A 20200-nucleotide genomic window follows, 5' to 3' on the forward strand; every position below is an offset into this window, starting at 1 on the left:
TTTTCTTTTTCCTAATTTTATCACTGTGTCATTATTTTAAGTTTTTTATCGATAGCTTAATTTAAGTGATGTCACTTTACACTTACAATATTTAAGATAATCGTCGATATTTATTGATATACACAGTCCAGTCACATTAATGTGACCACCTGTCAAAATCCAGAATAACCACCTTTGGCAGAGCAGAGCAAACCGCTACGAGACGCACAGGAAGAGAGTCAATTAGGTTTCTGAAGGTGTTCACTGGGATGTTGAGCCATGCCGACTCCAGTGCCGTGGCCAGCTGCGCTAGATTACGCGGTTGAGGATCCATGGCGCGAACAACCCGATCGAGGTGGTTCCACAGATTCTCGATTGGGTTTAAATCCGGTGAATTTGCTGGCCAGGGGAGTACGGTAAATTCATCCTGGTGTTCTTCGAACCACGCACATGCACTGCGAGCTGTATGACACCTCGCATTGTCCTGGTGATAGATGCCATCAGTTTGAGGAAAAATCATTTGCATGTAGGGGTGGACGTGGTCCGCAAGGACAGATACGTACTTGTACTGATCCATAGTGCCTTCCACAATGATGAGTGCACCCAATGACTGCCAGGAAAACATTCCCCAAACCATAACGCTCCCTCTTCCAGCCTGCAGCCTTCCGGCAATTGTTGCAGGGTGTTTGCTTTCAGACGTTTCACGCCGTATACGCCAACGTCCATCTGTCCCATGGAGCTAAAATGTGATTAATCGGAAAAAGCCACCTGTTATCACTCTGTGGACGTCCAGTTGCGGTACTGGCGTGCAAATTCCAGCCTTCGTCACCGATGAACAGCAGTCAGCATGGGTGCATTAACCAGGCGTCTGTTGCGGTGCCCATGCGCAGCAACGTTTGCTGAACAGTTGTTGAGGATACACTCTTGGTAGCCCCTTGGTTTATTTGGGCGGTCAGTTGCTCAACAGTTGCACGTCTACTCGTCTGAACGCATCTCCGTAGCCTTCGTTCGCCTCTGCCATCTTTGGCCCGTGGTGCACCACATGTGCCACGCCGCTTGTTTTGTATAGTGCCATTTTGCCATGCACGGTATACTTTTACAACGGCGGCACGCGAACAGTTCACCAAATCACTCGTTTCCGAAATGCTTCCACCCTTGGTCCGAAAGCCAATAATCATGCCCTTTTGGACGTCGGATAAATCGCTACGTTTCTGCATTGCGCCAACGACTGAAATGCTTTTCGATGCCCTAGGACATCCAATATATACACTACACTGTAATGTGCTGCCACATGCACTCTGTGATTGATTATTTCACGTTGACGTCGAAAGTAGGTGGTGGTCACATTAATGTGACTGGACTGTGTATATGATTTCAAGAATGCGGTATAGTATCTTTACTAATAAATCTCTAAAAGAAAAATTATCAAGTAACTGTTATGTCAAATCTTCAAGAGGTTAGGCATTCTATATCTATAATATTAATTTTACAAAATATATTCGCATTTTTGTCTTCGAAAGAAGGAACGCTAATATATATGCAAATTAACAGACACCGTTTTTAACAGAATATTACTGTCAGGTCTTTATTACTACTATAAGGCAGATAATTATGGTTGAGCAGTTTAGGCATTACTTTTCGCAAACTTTTGACATTACCTGTCTTTTTTTCAAAAAAAGAAGAAAAAAAACAAATAGTAGCGAAATTACACTTCATATTTTTTAAAAGTTTGCCCTTTACAATGCGCTAATATTATTAAGAAATGTATAAAAATAGCTAAATTCTTTATTTGAACATAATTTTTTTTAAAAAATAATAAATTAAACAAATATTCTGATTCTTACTTTTTGAAAAGTAAAGTAATTCCTTCAGATTGGCATTTTTTTAAAAATTTAACAACATGAGTAACAGTGCACACGGAGAAAAAAGATTGTGGTAAAACTAACGTACTGCAGAGTAATCTGCAGTCTTATTTTTTACAGAGTAATCTGCAGTCTTATTTTTTACATTTCTGGTAAAAAATAAACAAATAAATGAACATAATTCTGGCAATAAAAACCAAAATAAAGTGAAACCTCCAGAAAGACCACTCTGTGTAGAGACCTCCTCTATTTAAGACAAGGATGGATTTTTTCTATAGAATTTATGTTGAAGGTGGCAAGGATTTTTTTCTATAGAATTTATGTTGAAGAATATACACTGGTGTGCAAAACTTAAGCAACAATTTCGTTTTTTGTCATAACTCTACAAGAAATCATCCGATTGACATGAAATTTGAATATGATGTACATTATTTTGTACTTAAACGATGGTGAAAGAATAATGGCGCAGAAATGAATATAAAGCTTAAAGTAGGGTATGGAACAAAAAAAGGCTTTATTTGACATATAGTGGCGTTACACATGATTGCCTGAAGAAGCGTAAGTACAACTGGAAGATGTTCCCTAGTATGGGGTATGCCCTCCCCTTACTGTAATTGTTGCTTGGCATCGTCTCTCCATGCTAAGCACCAGATTATCCAGGAGTTATTGGGGTAAACGTCCCCATTCCTTCTTTAACGCATCTTTCAGCTGATGGGTGTTACCAGGTGGATACTGTCGTGCCGCAAGACGTCTCCCTAATGCATCCAACACATGCTCTATGGGATTTAGATCTGGAGATTGGGGATTAGATGGATGGGATTAGACACTGATCACACTCAGGGGCCCTACCATGAACTACCGGGAATGGAATGAAGATTCCCGGCTGGAAAGTGAAACTGGGAAAGTTTGGTTCCATGAATGCTCAATACCGTACCATGAACACTCCCTTGGAATCAGACATTCCACGATAACTCGCTCTCAGGGCGTGGCTAAAATTTAACCAATCACACAATTTACTTTAGATTTTCTTTTTGAGTTTGGCAGCATTAGCATGAGTAAAACGAAACGAGCTTCTGCTATTTAGATAATATTTTTGACTACTTATTGTTTTATTTTTATAATGTTTTTTGTTTTCATTACACTAAAAAAACATGAACTGCGAATACTTTGAAATATTCTTCAATTTATTATACATCTAGTTTTATTAATTAAAAACTGTCATATTTATCATGTATAATTCATAAAATAAAATCATTTTTTCATAATAAATATTTTTGATATATCCCTTAATACGTTTCATTTTTTCATAATAAATATTTCTGATATATCCCTTAATACGTTTCATTATTTATTTTAAATATTTTTTAAAAAGTACAACTCTTAAAATAATGATCATGTTTTAATGAATTAAGATTCAAAATTTCGTGCCTGAGAACTGCAAGTAGATAGATTACTAATTATACTAGTTTTTAAATCAAAACTAATTTCCAGAAAGAATTCAAATTTTATCAGACAAAAAAATTAACGCTTACCTTGATCTCTTTGAAATTAATTTAATTTCAGAAAAGTTCATTTGTTTTCAATTAAAATTGTAACAATATGAATGACTAAAAAGTTACTACTTTGCTTATTACTTTGGTTTATTTGTTACATTATAAAAGTGACTGTTTTTACTGATAGTTAAATAAATATGTTCACAAGAAATTAATTTCTAGAACTGCGTAAATTTTTTTTTCGTGATTTGTAAAATCATTTTACGTATGAAATACTTAAAAATTATAGTTCAGGGAACTACTTCCGCTGCTTTTATAGTATATATTTTAATGGAAGAATGAGAATAAAATTTTTTAAAATGAGTAAGAGAAGAAATAAATACAAATTTCATAAAATATTTTTTGAAACGTTTTTATTCTTTTTTGTATTTCTTATTATAAATAAATTGTTTACTTTATAATACATCATGCCTGTAAAAAATTCTTTTAAATGTGCTGCCATTGGTGTATAGTATAAAGAACTATCGTTCGAAAGGAAGTTAAATATTGTTGAATTAAAAGTTCATCGAAAGAAAATTAAAAAAAGAAATGATTGGAACTTCAGAAAAAGGTATTGGCCAAGTAATACATCCCGTAATAATAACATAGAAATAGTAACAATTATTATATAATGAGAGCATATAATTATTTTTAGTTTGCCGTAATTTCTTAGTTAACTCGGAAAGTATCTTTTCGTTCACACATACTAATGAAACAAAACATTTCTCTTTTAATTATCGTCTTGAAAATGGCTCGGACATGTTTATCTTTTAGAAATTTTGTTATCTTCTCTTATGAAATAGAAAAAAATTAAGACATTCATCGACGAAAGATCGTATTTAGTCCTTAAAAATTCATCATTCCCTCCTTGGAACGACGATTCCAGGTGCCGGAGACTGGTTGGAATGAAACCGATTCCAATTCCAGCCAAGAAACTCTTTCCAAGGTGTTCGTGGTGGGGTAAAATAATTCTCGTTGGAACGTGACGTCATTCCCAGATGGAATTTCATTCCATGAAGCTCATGGTAGGGTTCCAGGGCTAAAGAGAATAGACGGGCTAGTTCACTCCGCTCTTAGAACTGAAGCTACGATTTCCCTCCTCATGACATCACTGTGTCCACAGATCTCGGAGATCGCAAGCAAAGATATGATAACTTCGCATCTTTCTCTTTGTAAAAATAAGTTAGACTTTCTCTGGTTATTAGTCTTCAAACTTTACGTAATTAACACATTATTTCCGTTCATAAACATAGTTCAAAAAAAACTTTCTTGGTTATTATATTAAAAAAAATACCATTTTAAACTAATAAAATTGTTTTGCTAGTTGGTGAAAATGACACGATAAATACTTTATTTTAAAAAGTTCAGTTTTAACTTTAACTATTAAGAAAAATGAAGGCATATATCGACACTTTTTTTATCTACATATTCTTTTATAACGATAAGTTAAGTTAAATTTAGAATCCCTGATTTTAAAATATGTCGTTAATAGCAATTTGTTCATACTTAATCATTAGGAAACATCAACCTTAAACGCTAATTACTGAAACAAAATAATAATTTAGGTTCATAACGAAATTAGAAATTTTACAATTGTTTATAGACATTTAAATTTACGATGATATAATTTATAGATATTTAAATTAAAGCGAATATAATTTTTAAAAAAAAATCATAAATATTTAGAATAACTACATTAAAAAATATGTTATGAAATTAGGAGAATTTCAACTATATACTATACATTTTATTTATACTTTTTATTTACATTTTAATTTTCTTTGACTTTATCCATTTTTCAATTCTTTTCACCTGCCTTTCTTTATGAAGTAACGAGGCGGTTTCTATTTAGATAATGAATTTTTATAAAAGTTCTTTACGACAGAATAAACGTATTGCTGTTTTATATTAACTGTGTCATTTCGGAATCCGTTCTTTACATAGTTGTTCCTTTACTTAAGGGAACACGCGAAAAATTATACATTTTCCTTTTGTTTTTGTATCAGAATTTTTGCAAGTCGCAATCGCGCAAACTGGCATTTCGATAATAGTTTTAAATTCTTGTAAATTCACTGCAAAAACTGAGGAAAGTCATTATAGAAAATAACAAATTTCTTAGAATATGTCACAAAAAGAAATGCTGCGATATTAGTTAGAGCTAGTAAGGTCTAACGCTCCGTTCTTGAAGTAAAAGCGCGAGCTTTGCGCCAAAGTGACGTCACTAGAGAAAATCGGAGGATTGGCGCGGCGAGAGCTACTTCAAAGGAGTGAACCAGCCCTTCTATTCTCTTTAGCCCTGGGTCACACTACGCCCCTCCTCAAGCTTCCCAATCATTCTTCCTCGAGTAAAGTCGTCTAAATGATTTCTTGAAGACATGTTTCACAAAACAAATCACTTGCACTTGCAGCAAATGTCTTTAACTACGGTGCTCTTCATCCTTTTATCACAGCTTTGACCTGCGCACGCCGACCCACAAGGTTTACGTGCACTTACATCACCTACGACGTTTTATTTCTAAACTTTGCATACAAATAATCTTTCTACTGAACTGCGTGCATATTATACTGCAATTTCATGGCTATCTTATACTTTGTTGGGGAGCTGTGGCCGAAAAACCACTTGTTGCTTAAGTTTTGCACACCAGTGTATTTAGGGGAGACCATCTAAACCTCTCCCAGCCACCTGGCAAATAAAGAAACCCGAAAAAGTATCAAAATTAAAAAAAAAAAAAAATAAGTATATTCAACTGTATTTAAAATATTTGTGAGTGGTTTTAATTTCGAGAGCTCTTTTTCACAATTGCTGAAAGAGATTATCAACCTCATGTTACAGTCAGAGTGCCCTAAAGACGATGCTAACAATGATTTAGCTTTAGAGTAAGAAGTTAAATTAGAAAGAAAAAAAGTTATTACACAAAAAATTGAGCACCTGAAACGAATCTCTCATTTTTTTAAAGTAAACTAATTTTAATGATATGAAATTAAATGCAAACTCAAACAAAACATAATTGTTTCTTTATTTAAAATAGTTCTATCATTCAAAAGAGGTAAATTTCTTTTTTCGCATATGGATCATTTTTATTGACGTTACATTTTTTTCATCAATCCGTTTTTCATGAAGCCAATGCAAGTGGCGTTTCCGCACCAAAGAATGACACCGGAAAAAATTAAATTAAAAGCCCCTGCAAGAAATTATGTACCTTTGATAACATTTTGAAATCAATGGAAGTATCCCCTTAGAACGACCAACCTCCATTAACGACCCTCTATTACTGTGGAGTGGTAGATCCAGAGAGGTTTTACTGTTTACGGTATTTAAACATTCATGTGGAATCGGAAATTCAGATTTTTAACATTATAGTTCTTATCACTATATGTTTAGAAAAAATACAAAACTGAAAAGTAAATTTCACCGAATAAGTGATTTTTATACCATGCTCTAAGGCAGTGTTTCCCAAAGTGTGGTACGCGTTCCCCCAGGGGTACGGGAACATTTAAGAGGGGGTACGCGTTCTTATGCGAAATATCTTGTGACAAACGAAATTATCAAAAAATTTTATTTAAAGAAAGTTAGCCATGAATATTTACTATGACGTATTTTTCCATTGGCTATTTTTTTTGCAACATTAACAGTTAATAATTATTGGTGTCAACAGACAGTTGTGATTTTTAATTTTTGTTCAATTTTTTTGTAGTAAAAAATGCATTAATTTGTTTTATTAGTGGTACACAGAAGTCATAAGTTTGGGAAACACTGCTCTAAGGTATAGTAATAAAATTACCAAATTTTACCACTTTTATAAATTTTATCATGGATTATAAAGCTATTGTTATTTAGCTAAAATAATTGCCAAAGCACTTCGGTAAAAATTAGATTGATTTTTGATATTTCCATAGATCCAAAAGCATTGTAAATCTTACCATATTGTGGTAGTTTTGATACATGCTTTTTTTCTCAGTGTAAGTTATTAGCCATAACTAGTGTCATAAGTTACTCTTTTATTTTTACTATAAACATCAACAATCTATACTAATATCTCCTCTATAGACTGTCAAACCATATCCATTAATGATCGGTTCTTTCTGTTTTTCCTCTATCCATACAAGTGTCAAATTAAACTCAACTAATTACTCATTTCATGATTAGTTATAATCTATAATTTCTGCAAGTGCTAAACTGTTTTTGCAAAAGGTAATGTCTAACTTCATTTCATCTAATCTTAACTTTAGATAACATATATTGTGAATTTCTTTCATCTATTCAAAAAAAAAAAAATAACTTTTGTCATTTTAAAAAATACTATGTAAATTAAATTTATCTTAAATGATTTAAAAAAATATATTTTCCAAGGAAACAAGTGCCAAAACAGAACTAGAAAGGAATTAAAATTCTTGTCTTACAAATGTAAATCGAATATTCTGTGTTGAATTTGTAAATGAGCATTTTTAAGTAGATTTTTTGTTTGAAGAAAAAAAAATTGCCTTTATGTTCTAATTATTATTTCCATTTATTGTTTCATTAAAATTACTATTATTTGTCCTTATTGCTATTACTCAGTTTTTTATGAATTTTTTAAATGTTTATTTAACAATTTGAACTTAAAAAATTCATTACCTTATAAGAACATTTGCTTTTAAACTAATTTAACTGCACCACGTTATTTTCAACACAAACAAAATTCACTAAATAATAAGAGAAATCGAAATATGTCAATTCAAGTAATTATTATAATCATACATTTTATGTACTCAACAAAAATTAAAAATAGTAAATATAAAATTGCATTTAATATTAATAAGTCTTATTACATTAGAAATTTATAAATTTGAGTTATTACTGATTTGTAACAAATAAGAACAAGTAGAAAAAGTGTAGAAAACAGATTCTTTACTACGATAATAATGATTTTTTGTATAAAATCATGATTAGGCGTTGCATTAAATTTGTCATGATTGCTACGTCAACAAAACTGAAATGGTACTTCAGAAAAGAAAAAAAAGAACAACTTTAATTTATTATTTTCTCATTATTTGAGCATAGGTTACTTTAGCTTAGCCAAGTTTTTCTTATCAGAAGTTCTTCGATTTTCTGTTATAAGAAATTTAAAACATTTTCTTTCTTATACACACTAGTGAAATTAATATTTATATGTTCGATAAAATAAATTATCGATGCGATCTTTAAGAACGAAATCAATATCAATATGATTAAAGTGAACTATGTAATTTAATTTTCTTATATTCTGAGAACTTTGAAAAGTTAAAAAGAACCAATATGTGTCTAAAACTTCGAAAAGGATGACAGTATGATAGGTTAGATGTATATTTGCTGCAGAATAAAAATATATATGCCTTAAATCAATGTCATTTTTTAAAAAAAATCTTCCAGTTTAAGATATTAGCTTTCAATTGTGTATTTCCCACAAAATGATACATTTTGTTCTTTTTGATTGCAAAATTCGTTTTTAATTAAAAGCCTTCTATCTATATGACTATAAAAAAAATTCGGTTTCTATATTTTGTGTAAAATTGAATCCTTCAGGACAATATTACCTTTAACAATTGGAGTTTATTGCATGCGTGCAAGTGACATCATCGAAGGCGAATAGTGGCAATTGTCGATTCAGAAGCCGATCAGTTCGACACACACGCCGGCGCCTCTTACAGATATCCACTTAAATCTGATTTAAAACACATAATAACTTCACTTCTTTTCGATTTTAAAATACTCAATTAAGTACAATAATTTAACTATTGTAAAATTCTCATATCAAATGATTTTTTTTTGTGTTGTGCATACTGCGACCAAAATGAAGTTTAGAATCTCGAACGCAAAAGTAGACTTTGTTTCTTACTTTCACGAACATAACATCCTTTTAAATCTGTTGTTTCTTTTGGGAATTAAATGTGCTGATATGAATTTCAAATCGAAATTAGAAATTTATCTTCATTGGACATTCTTTTTCTTTATACCTTGCGTGCTGATTTATTCAATTATTTTACATATCGCTGAATTGAAGTATAAGCACACAGATTTTCAATCAAGAAAAGCAATAATGTGCTTCATACTTTATAGAGCGCTTACTGCTGTAAACTGTATTATTCTTTACTTGAAAAGAACAAAGATTAATCGACTCTTGCAAAGAATCACATCATTAAAACAATCACATGAAGATCTTGTGAAAAAGTGTGTCCTGATGAGTAATTTTGCAACAATAACGATTCTGATAATTTTTATGACTTTATGTATCATTAATTCCAGCTTATTTTTTATTGATCAAAATGTAAGAGATTCGTGGTTTTTAGATCTAACGTTTGGTTTTAATACGACTTTCGATAACACATCCAAAGCAATAAGTTGTACATGGTATTTTCTTTCATCAAGAATAGCTTGCTCCCTTTTACCAATGCTGCTAAATATTTTTTATGCTTCATTGTCCTTTGTATTATGTCAAGTTATTCAGGATTGTGGAAAAACAGTTAATCTCCCTTTTAACTGTAACTCAACACGTGTAGTTTCATTCATTAACCAATATTGTCAAGCACATCAAATATTTTTTGATATGGAATCGGCTATGGCGTTCCCTATATTCTGGATCGTTGGATCATATTTTTTAATACTTTTTCACTTCTTCGCTGAAATGATTGGTTATGATTTGTATGAAGACTTAATTTACACCGCAGAAAGCATTTCCGTGACTGTCTTGCACTCTGTTCTCTTTCTTTCAATCGTCTATTTTGCCACAAGCGTGGAAGAAAACGACCAAGAGATAAGGCAAAAAGCAAATGACTTTTCTTTCTATTTAATATCGAAAGCTGAAACATTCAATCAGGGATATATCCTTTCAAGATTTTTGCATTCGAAAACAAGAATTATTTTAAGTGCTTGGGGAGCTTTCAATTTTAACAAAAGCTTCCTTCTTACATCAGTTGGAATCATTGTCTCGTATAATCTACTCATCCTGCAATTTAATTGAATTTTCGTCAATTCAATTCCACAGTTCGATTTCAATTTAGCATTTTACTTTATTGTCTAAATAGTAAGATTATAATTAAATTTTCACATAGGCCTTTTTACTCTTAAATACAATTCATTCTGCAGTAGAGGCATTCAATTAACGAAAATTTCTGAAAAGATTTTTGCTCTTAAAACGGCGGAATATTTTGAAGTATTCGAATGAGCTTTTAATTTCATCAATATCTCTTTTTCTGTGATTGATTGGAAAAACTGGTCATAAATTTTGCTAAATGAAAAAACTGCAACCCATTTCTGATATAATTAATAATTATTTTATCACTACTAGAAAGTAGGTTTTTCCAATACAACTTTCACACTAAGCGCACATTGGTAATGCTGCCTAAACTAGTAGGTTGCTGGTGACATTTTCACATGAACAGGCATTTGCACTGTAATATTTACACTCTTTGCGCTCTATGTATTCTATCCTGGATTACAACACTTTTGCTATTAAAATCACGCCTTTTTAAGTCTTTGAAATGCAATTTAATTCTGGGATATTGTATATTAATTGCAGTCATTGTTTCTGGATGGTGATTAATAAATATAAGAGCTGTAATAGCTAAAATAGTTGTAATGTATTTTTTTCTTTTGGAAACTTTTCATGTTTTGCTTTTGAGAGCTAGAACACTCTAAAAACCAAAAATATTTGTGAATTAATTTTTTGCAAGTAAAACCATGAAGGACAAGCAAATTCTGGCAAAATTATCTTACTTGTATGGTGATGATATTTCTGATAAAAGAAAGGATAATTCTTGTAATTACAACAAAATATACGATATTTAAACTATTCGTTTTGTAATATTACCGTACGTTGTGGTAACGATCTTCCAGAGATTCTTGGCTTTAAAAATATAGTTCTTATTTTTGTAAATTTAGTTACAAAAACAAAACTGAGAAATAAACATAACCAAACAAATGTTTTTTTGTTGGCCAAACTCTAAAATATCACGATGAAAATACCGAAATGTTCTTCAGAACTTTAACTTAATTTGGTAATTTTAACGTTTTGATGTCTATACCTCTTATCAAATAATAATCTTAAGATATTTCTATTGTTTATTTTAAATATATTTAAGTATTAATTTAACTAATTTAAGGAAGTTAATAATTTCGTATTCCAAAATATCGCAGTTAAAACATGGAGTAAAAGAGCATTCATGATGAATTCGGTTATTTAATCAAAGTGATTTAAATATGAACTAAGATGTATCAAACTATGTTAACTGTTTTATATATATTTTATCGGGATAGTGGGACATATTTATTTAATTACATACATTTGTGGATTTCCTTGTAATTACAAAGAATGGTTTAAAAACTCTTTTCTGTTTGAAAAACAGATTGCACAATTTTACGAAAGACAAACAATAATATGCGTTTAGTGTTATAAAAGAATTTGAATCCCCTACATTTAAGCTTCAGAACGGTTGCACGCATACCTTGCCATGCAATATAGTGGATCATAGTGGACACCTTGCCATGCAGTATAGTGCACTGGCAATACTGCATGGCAAGGCGTAATTAAAATAACCATATATTATTGGGGGTCCCCATTGCCTCAGGGTGTTGTACTTTTGTCAAACGCTCTAAAGGTTGCAGGTTTACATTTGTGTTGTTTTTGTTATTTTTGTACAGTTGTAATTTGACAAGAGAAAAGCTATTCTTTGCATTAAGCTCGCGAGCCTGTATATAATGCATCAAAACCAAATTTATTTATTTAATGTTACACTGCCATAGTTGGGCCGGGATAGTCTGGTTGGTAGGGAGTTGGGCCGGCCGGAAGTAAGGTAAGACTCCCGGTGTAGTAAAGTGACTGATGCACGTTAAATCTGTCGAGTTGCAAAAGTCCTCCATCTTCCCATAACAAATCAATTCTGGGGGTATTGGATTGGAGATCGATCGTTCTCTGATTCAGGTCAAAATTACGATCTGTGGATGTATGAATGGGTCCGCCTTATAAACGGGTGTGACGTATGGTGTGGCAGAAGTCGAATTAATGGCCATAGATGGCGCCACTGGAAAACAAGAACAATCGCACCCACTCCGCCTAAACAGGCATATACATCAACAACAACAACTGCCATAGTTACGTTTTGATTCCAACCCGCTTCTTGCATTTTCAATAGCGTTTGACTGAAGGACGAGACTGCTGCAAAAAATTGTTTAAAAAAACATTTCTTCATTATTACACATAGACATGCAGGCTTGTGTGCTCATTGCAAAGTACGATTTATTATAAGCTCTTGTCAAATTGAGGAACAAATTGCTCAAATTTGTAAAAGATATTACAAAGCTACATTCATTGTAACACGGAAGAAGCGGGTTCGAACCCCACCTCGTCCCAAACCGTATGCTGTCTTTCTCTATGCTGTCCTTCTCCATGTTGTACTTGACTAGGGCAAGCTTTATCATTATCATTTTATTACTTTATGAGAACATTTGTTTTTAAACTAACGTTACTCTACCATGTTGTTTTAAACGAAAACGAAAGAGTTCATTAAATAGCAAGTGAAAGCAAAACACGGCTATTCAAATAATAATTATACTCAATCAATTTCATCTATTCAAAAAAAATAATTTTAATATTACATTTAATATTAATACATATTAGAAGTTTATGATATTGAGTTATATTGTACTTGAACAAATAAAAAAAGTAAGATCCGTAACAAACACGAACATCTCTAACAAATAAGAACATTTAGAAAAAGTATAGAAAATGGATTCTTTATAAAGGTTAAAACGATTTTTAGCATAAAATGCTTATTGATCGTTGCAATATATTTGTCATCATTGCTATGTCAAAGAAACTCGAGCAATACTTCAAAGAACTCAAAAATTGACATCAGTTTGTTATTTTCTCATTATCTGATCCGGTTACTTTAGCTTAATTGAGATTATTCTTATGAGAAATTCATCGATTTTGTGTTAAAATAAATTTGAGAAGTTTTCCTTCGTATACACATTAACAAAATTATAATTTACATGTTTGATAAAGAAAATTATCAATGCTATCTTTAAGAACAAAATCAATATCAAATTTCAATAAAACTATTTTTAATAAGAGTAAGTGAATAATTTCATTTATTACTTTTTTATATATTGCAACAGCTTTTTAAGTCAAAAAATCTAAACATGTCTTAAATACTGAAAAGTTTAAGAGGAGGTCAGTTTTTTGAGTTTGAAGAATATTCGCTGCACAAAAAAGGAACTTATATGTGTATTAAAAAAAATATGTTTTTGTTTAAAGCATAAGTTTTCATTATGCATTTCTCTTCGAAATAATACATTTTGTTTTTTAAAACTTCTCTATGCGACTGTTAAAAAACTATTAATATTTCATCCAAAGTTGAATGCTTTAGAACAACATTTCCTAATAATTGAAGTTAATTGAGTATAATAATGTAATTGCAACTCGAGAAGAATACGATCACTGACACACAGACTCGTGATTCATGACCAGTGCCAGCTGATATTTTAAAAACAGAATGGTAAAGTCAAGCTAAGTTTCTCCACATAAGTTAGATTGTTAAATAATGTGAAGTTAATTAAATACAACACCGTATCGCACATCAAATTTGTTAAAACATAATTCCTTCCATTTCTTTTAGGTAACTTAGATTTATTGCCACTGTAATACATCTTTGTGTACCTTGCAACTTCGCTGCATAATTAGTTTCTGTTCTACATACTACGTTTCAACAGCCAATCAGGATCGAGATACCTAGATTACGTCACTTACAGGTATCCCATTATTGAAAGTATCTCATATCAAACGATTTTTTTAAGTTGTGTGTTCTGAAACCAAAATGAAGTCTAGGATTTTAAACGCAAAAACAAACTTTGTTTCTTACTTTCACGAACGCAATATCCTTCTAAATCTTTTATTTCTTTTAGGAATTAAATTCGCTGATGTAAACTCTAAAACGAGATTAGAAATTTCTCTGCATTGGATATTCTTTTTCTTTTTACCTTACGTGTTGGTTTATTCAATTATCTTATATATCACTGAATTGAAATATTACCCCACTGATTTTCAATCAAGAAAAGCAATAATGTGCTTAATATTGTACAGAACAATTTCTGCTGTAAACTACATAGTTCTTTACGTGAAAAAGACAAAGATTAATCGATTCTTACAAAGTATCTCCTCATTGAAACAATCGCATGAAGATATTGTGAAAAAGTGTGTTCTGATGAGCAATTTCGCAACAATAATTATTCTGATAATTTTTATGATTTCATGTACCATTAATTCCAGCTTATTTTTTATTCATCAAAATTTAAGAGATTCGTGGTTTTTAGCCCTAACGTTTGGTTTTAATACGACTTTCGATAACACAACCAAAGCAATAGGTTCTACATGGTATTTTCTGTCATCAAGAGCAGCTGCTACCTTAGTACTATTATTGCTAAATATTTTGTATGCTTCATGGTGCTTTTTATTAAGTCAAGTTATTAAGGATTGTGAAAAAACAGTTAATCTCCCTTTCAACTGCAATTCAAGAAGTGCAGTTTTGTTTATTCACCAATATAGACAAGCACATCAAATATTTTTAGATATAGAATCGACAATGGCATTCCCCGTATTCTTGATTGTTGGATCCTATTTTCTCGTACTTTTTCATTTTTTTGCTGAAATGATCGGTTATAATTTGTATAAAGACTTAATTTACACAGCAGAAAACATTTATGAGTCTGCCTTACACTCTGTTCTGTTTCTTGCAATCGTCTACTTTGCTTCAAGAGAGGAAGAAAATGATCGAGATTTAAGACAAAAAGCAAATGACTTAGCTTTCTACTTGATATCAAAAGCTGAAACATTCCATCAGGGTGATAAACTTTCAAGATTTTTGCATTCGAAAACAAGAATTATTTTAAGTGCTTGGGGAGCTTTCAATTTTAACAAAAGCTTCCTTCTTACGTCAGTTGGAATCATAGTCTCGTATAATCTACTCATTCTGCAAATGAATTGAATTTCAACAAATTTCAATTCAACGTTTCAATTTCAATTATTCGATTTATGTTCAACATTTTACTATATTGCCTTAACAGTAAGATTATCAAGATACTTTTTTCCTTATGATATTCTACACTCAAGAACAAGTGATTGTGCACACGTGGCATTCGATTAAAGAAACTTTCTAAAAAGATTTTTGCACTTTACACTGCAGAATATTTTTGAAGCATACGGGGGAGCTCTTCATTTTCATCAAGAGCTTTCTTCTTTTATTAGTTCATAAATTTTATTGGTTGAAAAAAATTCAACAAATTTTTTCTGTAACTAATAATTATTTTATCACAACTTAAAAGAATGTTTTTCCTATGCAACTTTCACATTAAACACAAACTGGTAATGCAACTAGTATATTTATGATATTTACTTACGAAGAGGCATTTGCACTATAATATTTACACACTTTGCACTGAGTGTCACATTTGTTCCTAGATTGCAACAATTTTGCTATTAAAATAAATAGTAATTTTAAGTTTCGGAAATGCAATTTCATTCCGGGATATCGATTATTAAAAAGAAACGATGATTCCAGTAATATAACAAAATATTTTATATTTGAACAGTTCGTTTGGTAATTTTACTGTACTGCATGGTAACGGTTTACAGGAAATTCCTTTTTCATAACTACCTTTCTTAGTACCATACGTTTTGTAATTAATTGAAACTGAAAAGTACATTTAACCGAATAAATGGTTTTTTTTCCATACTCAAAAGAATCCCGCAGTGGACTGATCGTTAAAGACACGGTTCCCAGCAGATCACCGAAGTCAAGCATCACTGGCTGCGGTCAGTGTGCGGGTGGGTGACCACTTGGATCAGGGACCGAGGGTGTGCGGTATTGATCCTCGTTAAGCTGCTCTACCGTAAAGTGCTCGACTTCTCGTGCAGGTCGTCGGGCTACCGAAGCGGGGGTGCCATCCCCTCTGCAGAGGATCGAAATTGTGATGGCATGTCTTCGGATCATCCTCAGGGATTTTTCCCAGACCGTCGCAAATAGCCCATTGCGCAGCTCTAGTGCGACGTAAATTAACAACAGCAACAACCATGCTCAAAAGTATCACGGTAAAAATTACCAACATGCTCTTCAGAACTGTCATCCATTTGACCATTTATTTGGTAATTTTTACCTTTTGATGTCTATACCTCTTACCAAATATAATAGTACATCTGTTTATAGTTTTATAATTTATGGAAAATGTCCGTTTATTTAAATGGCTTATAGGAGTTAGATTATTGTTAATTATTATGTATTTCAATAAGAAAGGATAAAGGGACAAGTATAACAAAGGGTTAAGGAGAGCCGTGAAGACTCAGGGGATAGAGCGTGAGCCTTTCAATGAGGTGAACTGGGTTCGAATCCCAGCAGTGGCTGGTCGCTACGAATTCCGCATCTAGCTTGCACCGATTGCAGTGTTGACCTGAAAGATCCTCAGTGGTAGACGGATCATAGGTAAGAGTCCCCTTGCCGTTAGGTTAATCGTGGGAGGTTTTCGTGGTTTTTCTCCCCATGTAACGCAAATGTGAACTAGTTCCATCAAAAAGTCTTCCACGAAGGCAAATTTCTCCCAATACTTAATCCAGGATTTCCCTTGTTTCCTGAATTGGGTTCAAAATTACAAAGGTACGGAGTTGGACATTAGTAGTCGTAAACCCGCAATATGTTCAATGACGGTTCAAGGTCTGCTGTTCAATGAATATAAAGGGTTAAGGTTAATATAAGGGGTTAATATAAAGGGGGGCAATGAATATAAAATAAAGGGTTAAGGATGATGAATATTTGCTTCAGATGTTTAATTAAAGTGTTTTAAAGATACTAAAATCTGATATATCGAATAATAGGGAATGTTTTATCCATCTTTTATGGCGGGCGGTATTGAGATTCATTTATTTTTTAATTACAAATTTGGGTTTCTTTGTAAATGAAAAGAACGGCTTACAAGCTATTTTTAGTTTGAAAACAGGTGGCAAAATTTTAAAAAAGACAGAATATGCATCCTGCGTTATAGCGGTATACGACCCCACTACATCTAAGCTTCAGAGGGACTAGCGGAACAGCAATATTACATGGCGAGGTGCAAATAAAGTAACCGTATATTATTGCGACCTCCATTGCTGCAGAGTGTAATACTAAACACTCTAAAGCGTAGAGGTAGCGGGCTCAATATCTTTGGGTTAAGTTGTTGTTTTTGTTCATTTACATCGCACTAGAGCTGCACAATGGGCTATTGGCAACGGTAACATCTCTAAGGATAATCCGAAGACATGACATCACAATTTTGATACTCTGCAAAGGGAATGGCTCCCTCGCTTCGGTAGCTTGACGACCTGCATGCGAAGTCGTGCACTTTACGGTAGAACAGTTTGACGTGGACCGATACCGCCCAATCTCGGTCCCAACGTAGGCTGATCACTCACGCGCTTACTATCCGCAGCCAGTGATGCTTGATTTCGGTGTTCTACTGGGAACCGTGTCTATACGAAGTTGTTCTTGGAAATCTATACATAATAATAAACGCTGCTGTGTGTCTGTCTGTCTGTTTTTAAATACAATATATCGCCCCAGAAGCCTCGCCCAGGCACGAAACTCGGCACATAATTGTGTTTTGATATAATGAAGAAGTATTTTTTTTTTCTTTTTCAAAAATTTGGATTAGTTTTTTAGTTATCAGTCATTTTCTAAGAAAATCTATGCTTTTTCGTCCTCAAAGAGCCATATTCAAAAAACTATTAAAAAATGCATATACTTTTCTCCACTCTTATAAATGTATGCTAATGCGAACCTTACAATTGAAATATTAATTTTCGACAACTTAAACCAATAATATACGAAGGAATTAATAATTTAATTGTAAGGTTCGCATTAGTTTACATTTATCAAAGTGGAGAAAAGTTTAACTTTTGTATTAAAAATGTGGCAACATATTCGATACTTAAATAGAACGCTTCGCTTTGATATATTTGTCGCTGAAACGCAGAGCTATAAGCGATAAGCAGAGAGCTCGCCGCACTTAACTATACTCAATACTATTTTTGTCGCTGCTCATAATTGTTATAATAAGTTTTTCTTCTTCCTTCCACGCTCTATTTTTTTTCTCAAGCCAAGACGATAATTTTTGTAGCGATATAGAAATAGAAATTAATACCATAAAAAATTATATGGAAGTAGAAATTGATACCATAAAAAATTAATTCGTTTTCGTGTTCTTTTCATGTGTCTGGTGGACGAACAGCTCATTCAGTGTTTAAATTACCTTTAAATTTATCAACCGTCGAGCATCCTACCTGCAGTATTTCCAGAAGCTCACACAAAGCTGATGTTCTTAGAAGATGTAAACTAATAGTTTGGGATGAGTGCACTATGTCACATAAAACTGCTTTAGAAGCCCTGGATATCACTAAGCCCTGGATATCCTTTTAAAAAACAACCAATGTATGGGAGATGTAACTTTAGTTTTATCTGGTGATTTTCGACAAACACTTCCCGTAATACAACGTGGCACAAAGGCAGATGAAATACATGCATGTATAAAGTCATCTTGCATTTGGACAAATGTTCAAAGACTGCGACTGAAAACAAATATGCGAGTTCATTTAACAGGACAAGTCTTTGCACAGAAATTTGCCAACAATCTTCTAAGACATGGAAATGGTGATATTAGTGGCGATGAAGAAGGGCTTATAGATGTGGAAAATATTGGAAATCGTGTTGCCACAACGGACGAACTCAAAGAAATGGTTTTTCCTAATATTCATGAAAATTACTGCAACCCTCAATGGCTATTTGAAAGAGCTATCCTTTCTCCAACAAATGATATTGTTAACGTGATAAATAACAAACTTTTAAAGAAATTACCTGGTGCTCTGGAAATTTACAAGTCGATGGACGCTGTCATGGAAATAGATCAAGTTGTCAACTTTCCGACAGAATTTTTGAACTCATTGGAACCACCTGGAGTGCCTGCACATAAATTAGAATTGAAAATTGGAGCACCAATTATGCTTTTAAGAAATTTGGATCCACCTGCATTGTGTAATGGAACAAGATTGATTGGGAAAAAATTGATGCCTAATGTTATTGAAGCTATGATTATAACAGGACATTCAACAGGTAATAGTGTGCTTATTCCTCGCATCCCCATCATATCTTCAGACATTCCGTTTCAGTTTAAACGACTTCAGTTTCCTGTTGCGATGAGTATAAATAAATCTCAGGGACAATCTGTAAAAGTCGTTGGTCTTGACTTGCAGAAGCCTTGCTTTTCACATGGACAGCTTTATGTTGGCTGCTCAAGAGTTGGTGATGAAAAGAACTTATATTTATTGGCACCAAATGGAAAAACTAATAATATTGTTTATAAAGAAGTTTTACAAGAATAGGAAGAATTATATAATATCTGTATGCTGACTGACACAAGTTTTATTTTATTGCTGTTTCTTAAACATGTTATTAACTGCGTTTTAATTTTCAGCTATTGGCCAATGATGATTTCGAAAGCAACTTTTGTATGCTTTTACAATTTCTGAGGCCTTTAAAAAAAAAAAAAAAAAACAAGTCTCCACCTGATAGCTATATTATAGGTTAGGTTACCATAGGCCTTAGGTTACCATAGCAAAGTTACATCTTCTAACATCCTAACACATCTGCAGCAGAACTGGATATGAAGACAAAATTGCAGGATAGGAACACTTTAATTGTCCACTAATCTTCAGATTTCCTGCTATGTTTTAAAAAACTTTATTTGTGAAAACCTTTACCGTGGCGGACAACTGGCCGCCTTAGACGGCTAGT

The 20200-nt window shown here is 32.6% G+C and overlaps 1 protein-coding gene across 1 annotated transcript; it reads left to right on the forward strand.

Annotated features, from left to right (window-relative positions):
- Positions 1 to 18843: 18843 nt before the first annotated feature.
- On the forward strand, positions 18844 to 19788 carry LOC122271881 (ATP-dependent DNA helicase PIF1-like). The gene has a single exon (XM_043054576.2). The coding sequence runs from the start codon at positions 18844 to 18846 to the stop codon at positions 19786 to 19788; it is 945 nt and encodes a 314-aa protein (XP_042910510.2).
- Positions 19789 to 20200: the final 412 nt, after the last annotated feature.

The sequence above is a fragment of the Parasteatoda tepidariorum genome, chromosome 8 (genome assembly GCF_982258835.1).
Source record: "Parasteatoda tepidariorum strain Cologne lab strain chromosome 8, Ptep-v5.0, whole genome shotgun sequence".
In the NCBI taxonomy this organism is placed as follows: domain Eukaryota; kingdom Metazoa; phylum Arthropoda; class Arachnida; order Araneae; family Theridiidae; genus Parasteatoda; species Parasteatoda tepidariorum.

What these genes read in the sequence shown, in the direction of transcription:
- LOC122271881 (XM_043054576.2), top strand. Translation starts at nt 18,844, where the DNA reads ATGGGAGATGTAACTTTAGTTTTATCTGGTGATTTTCGACAAACACTT.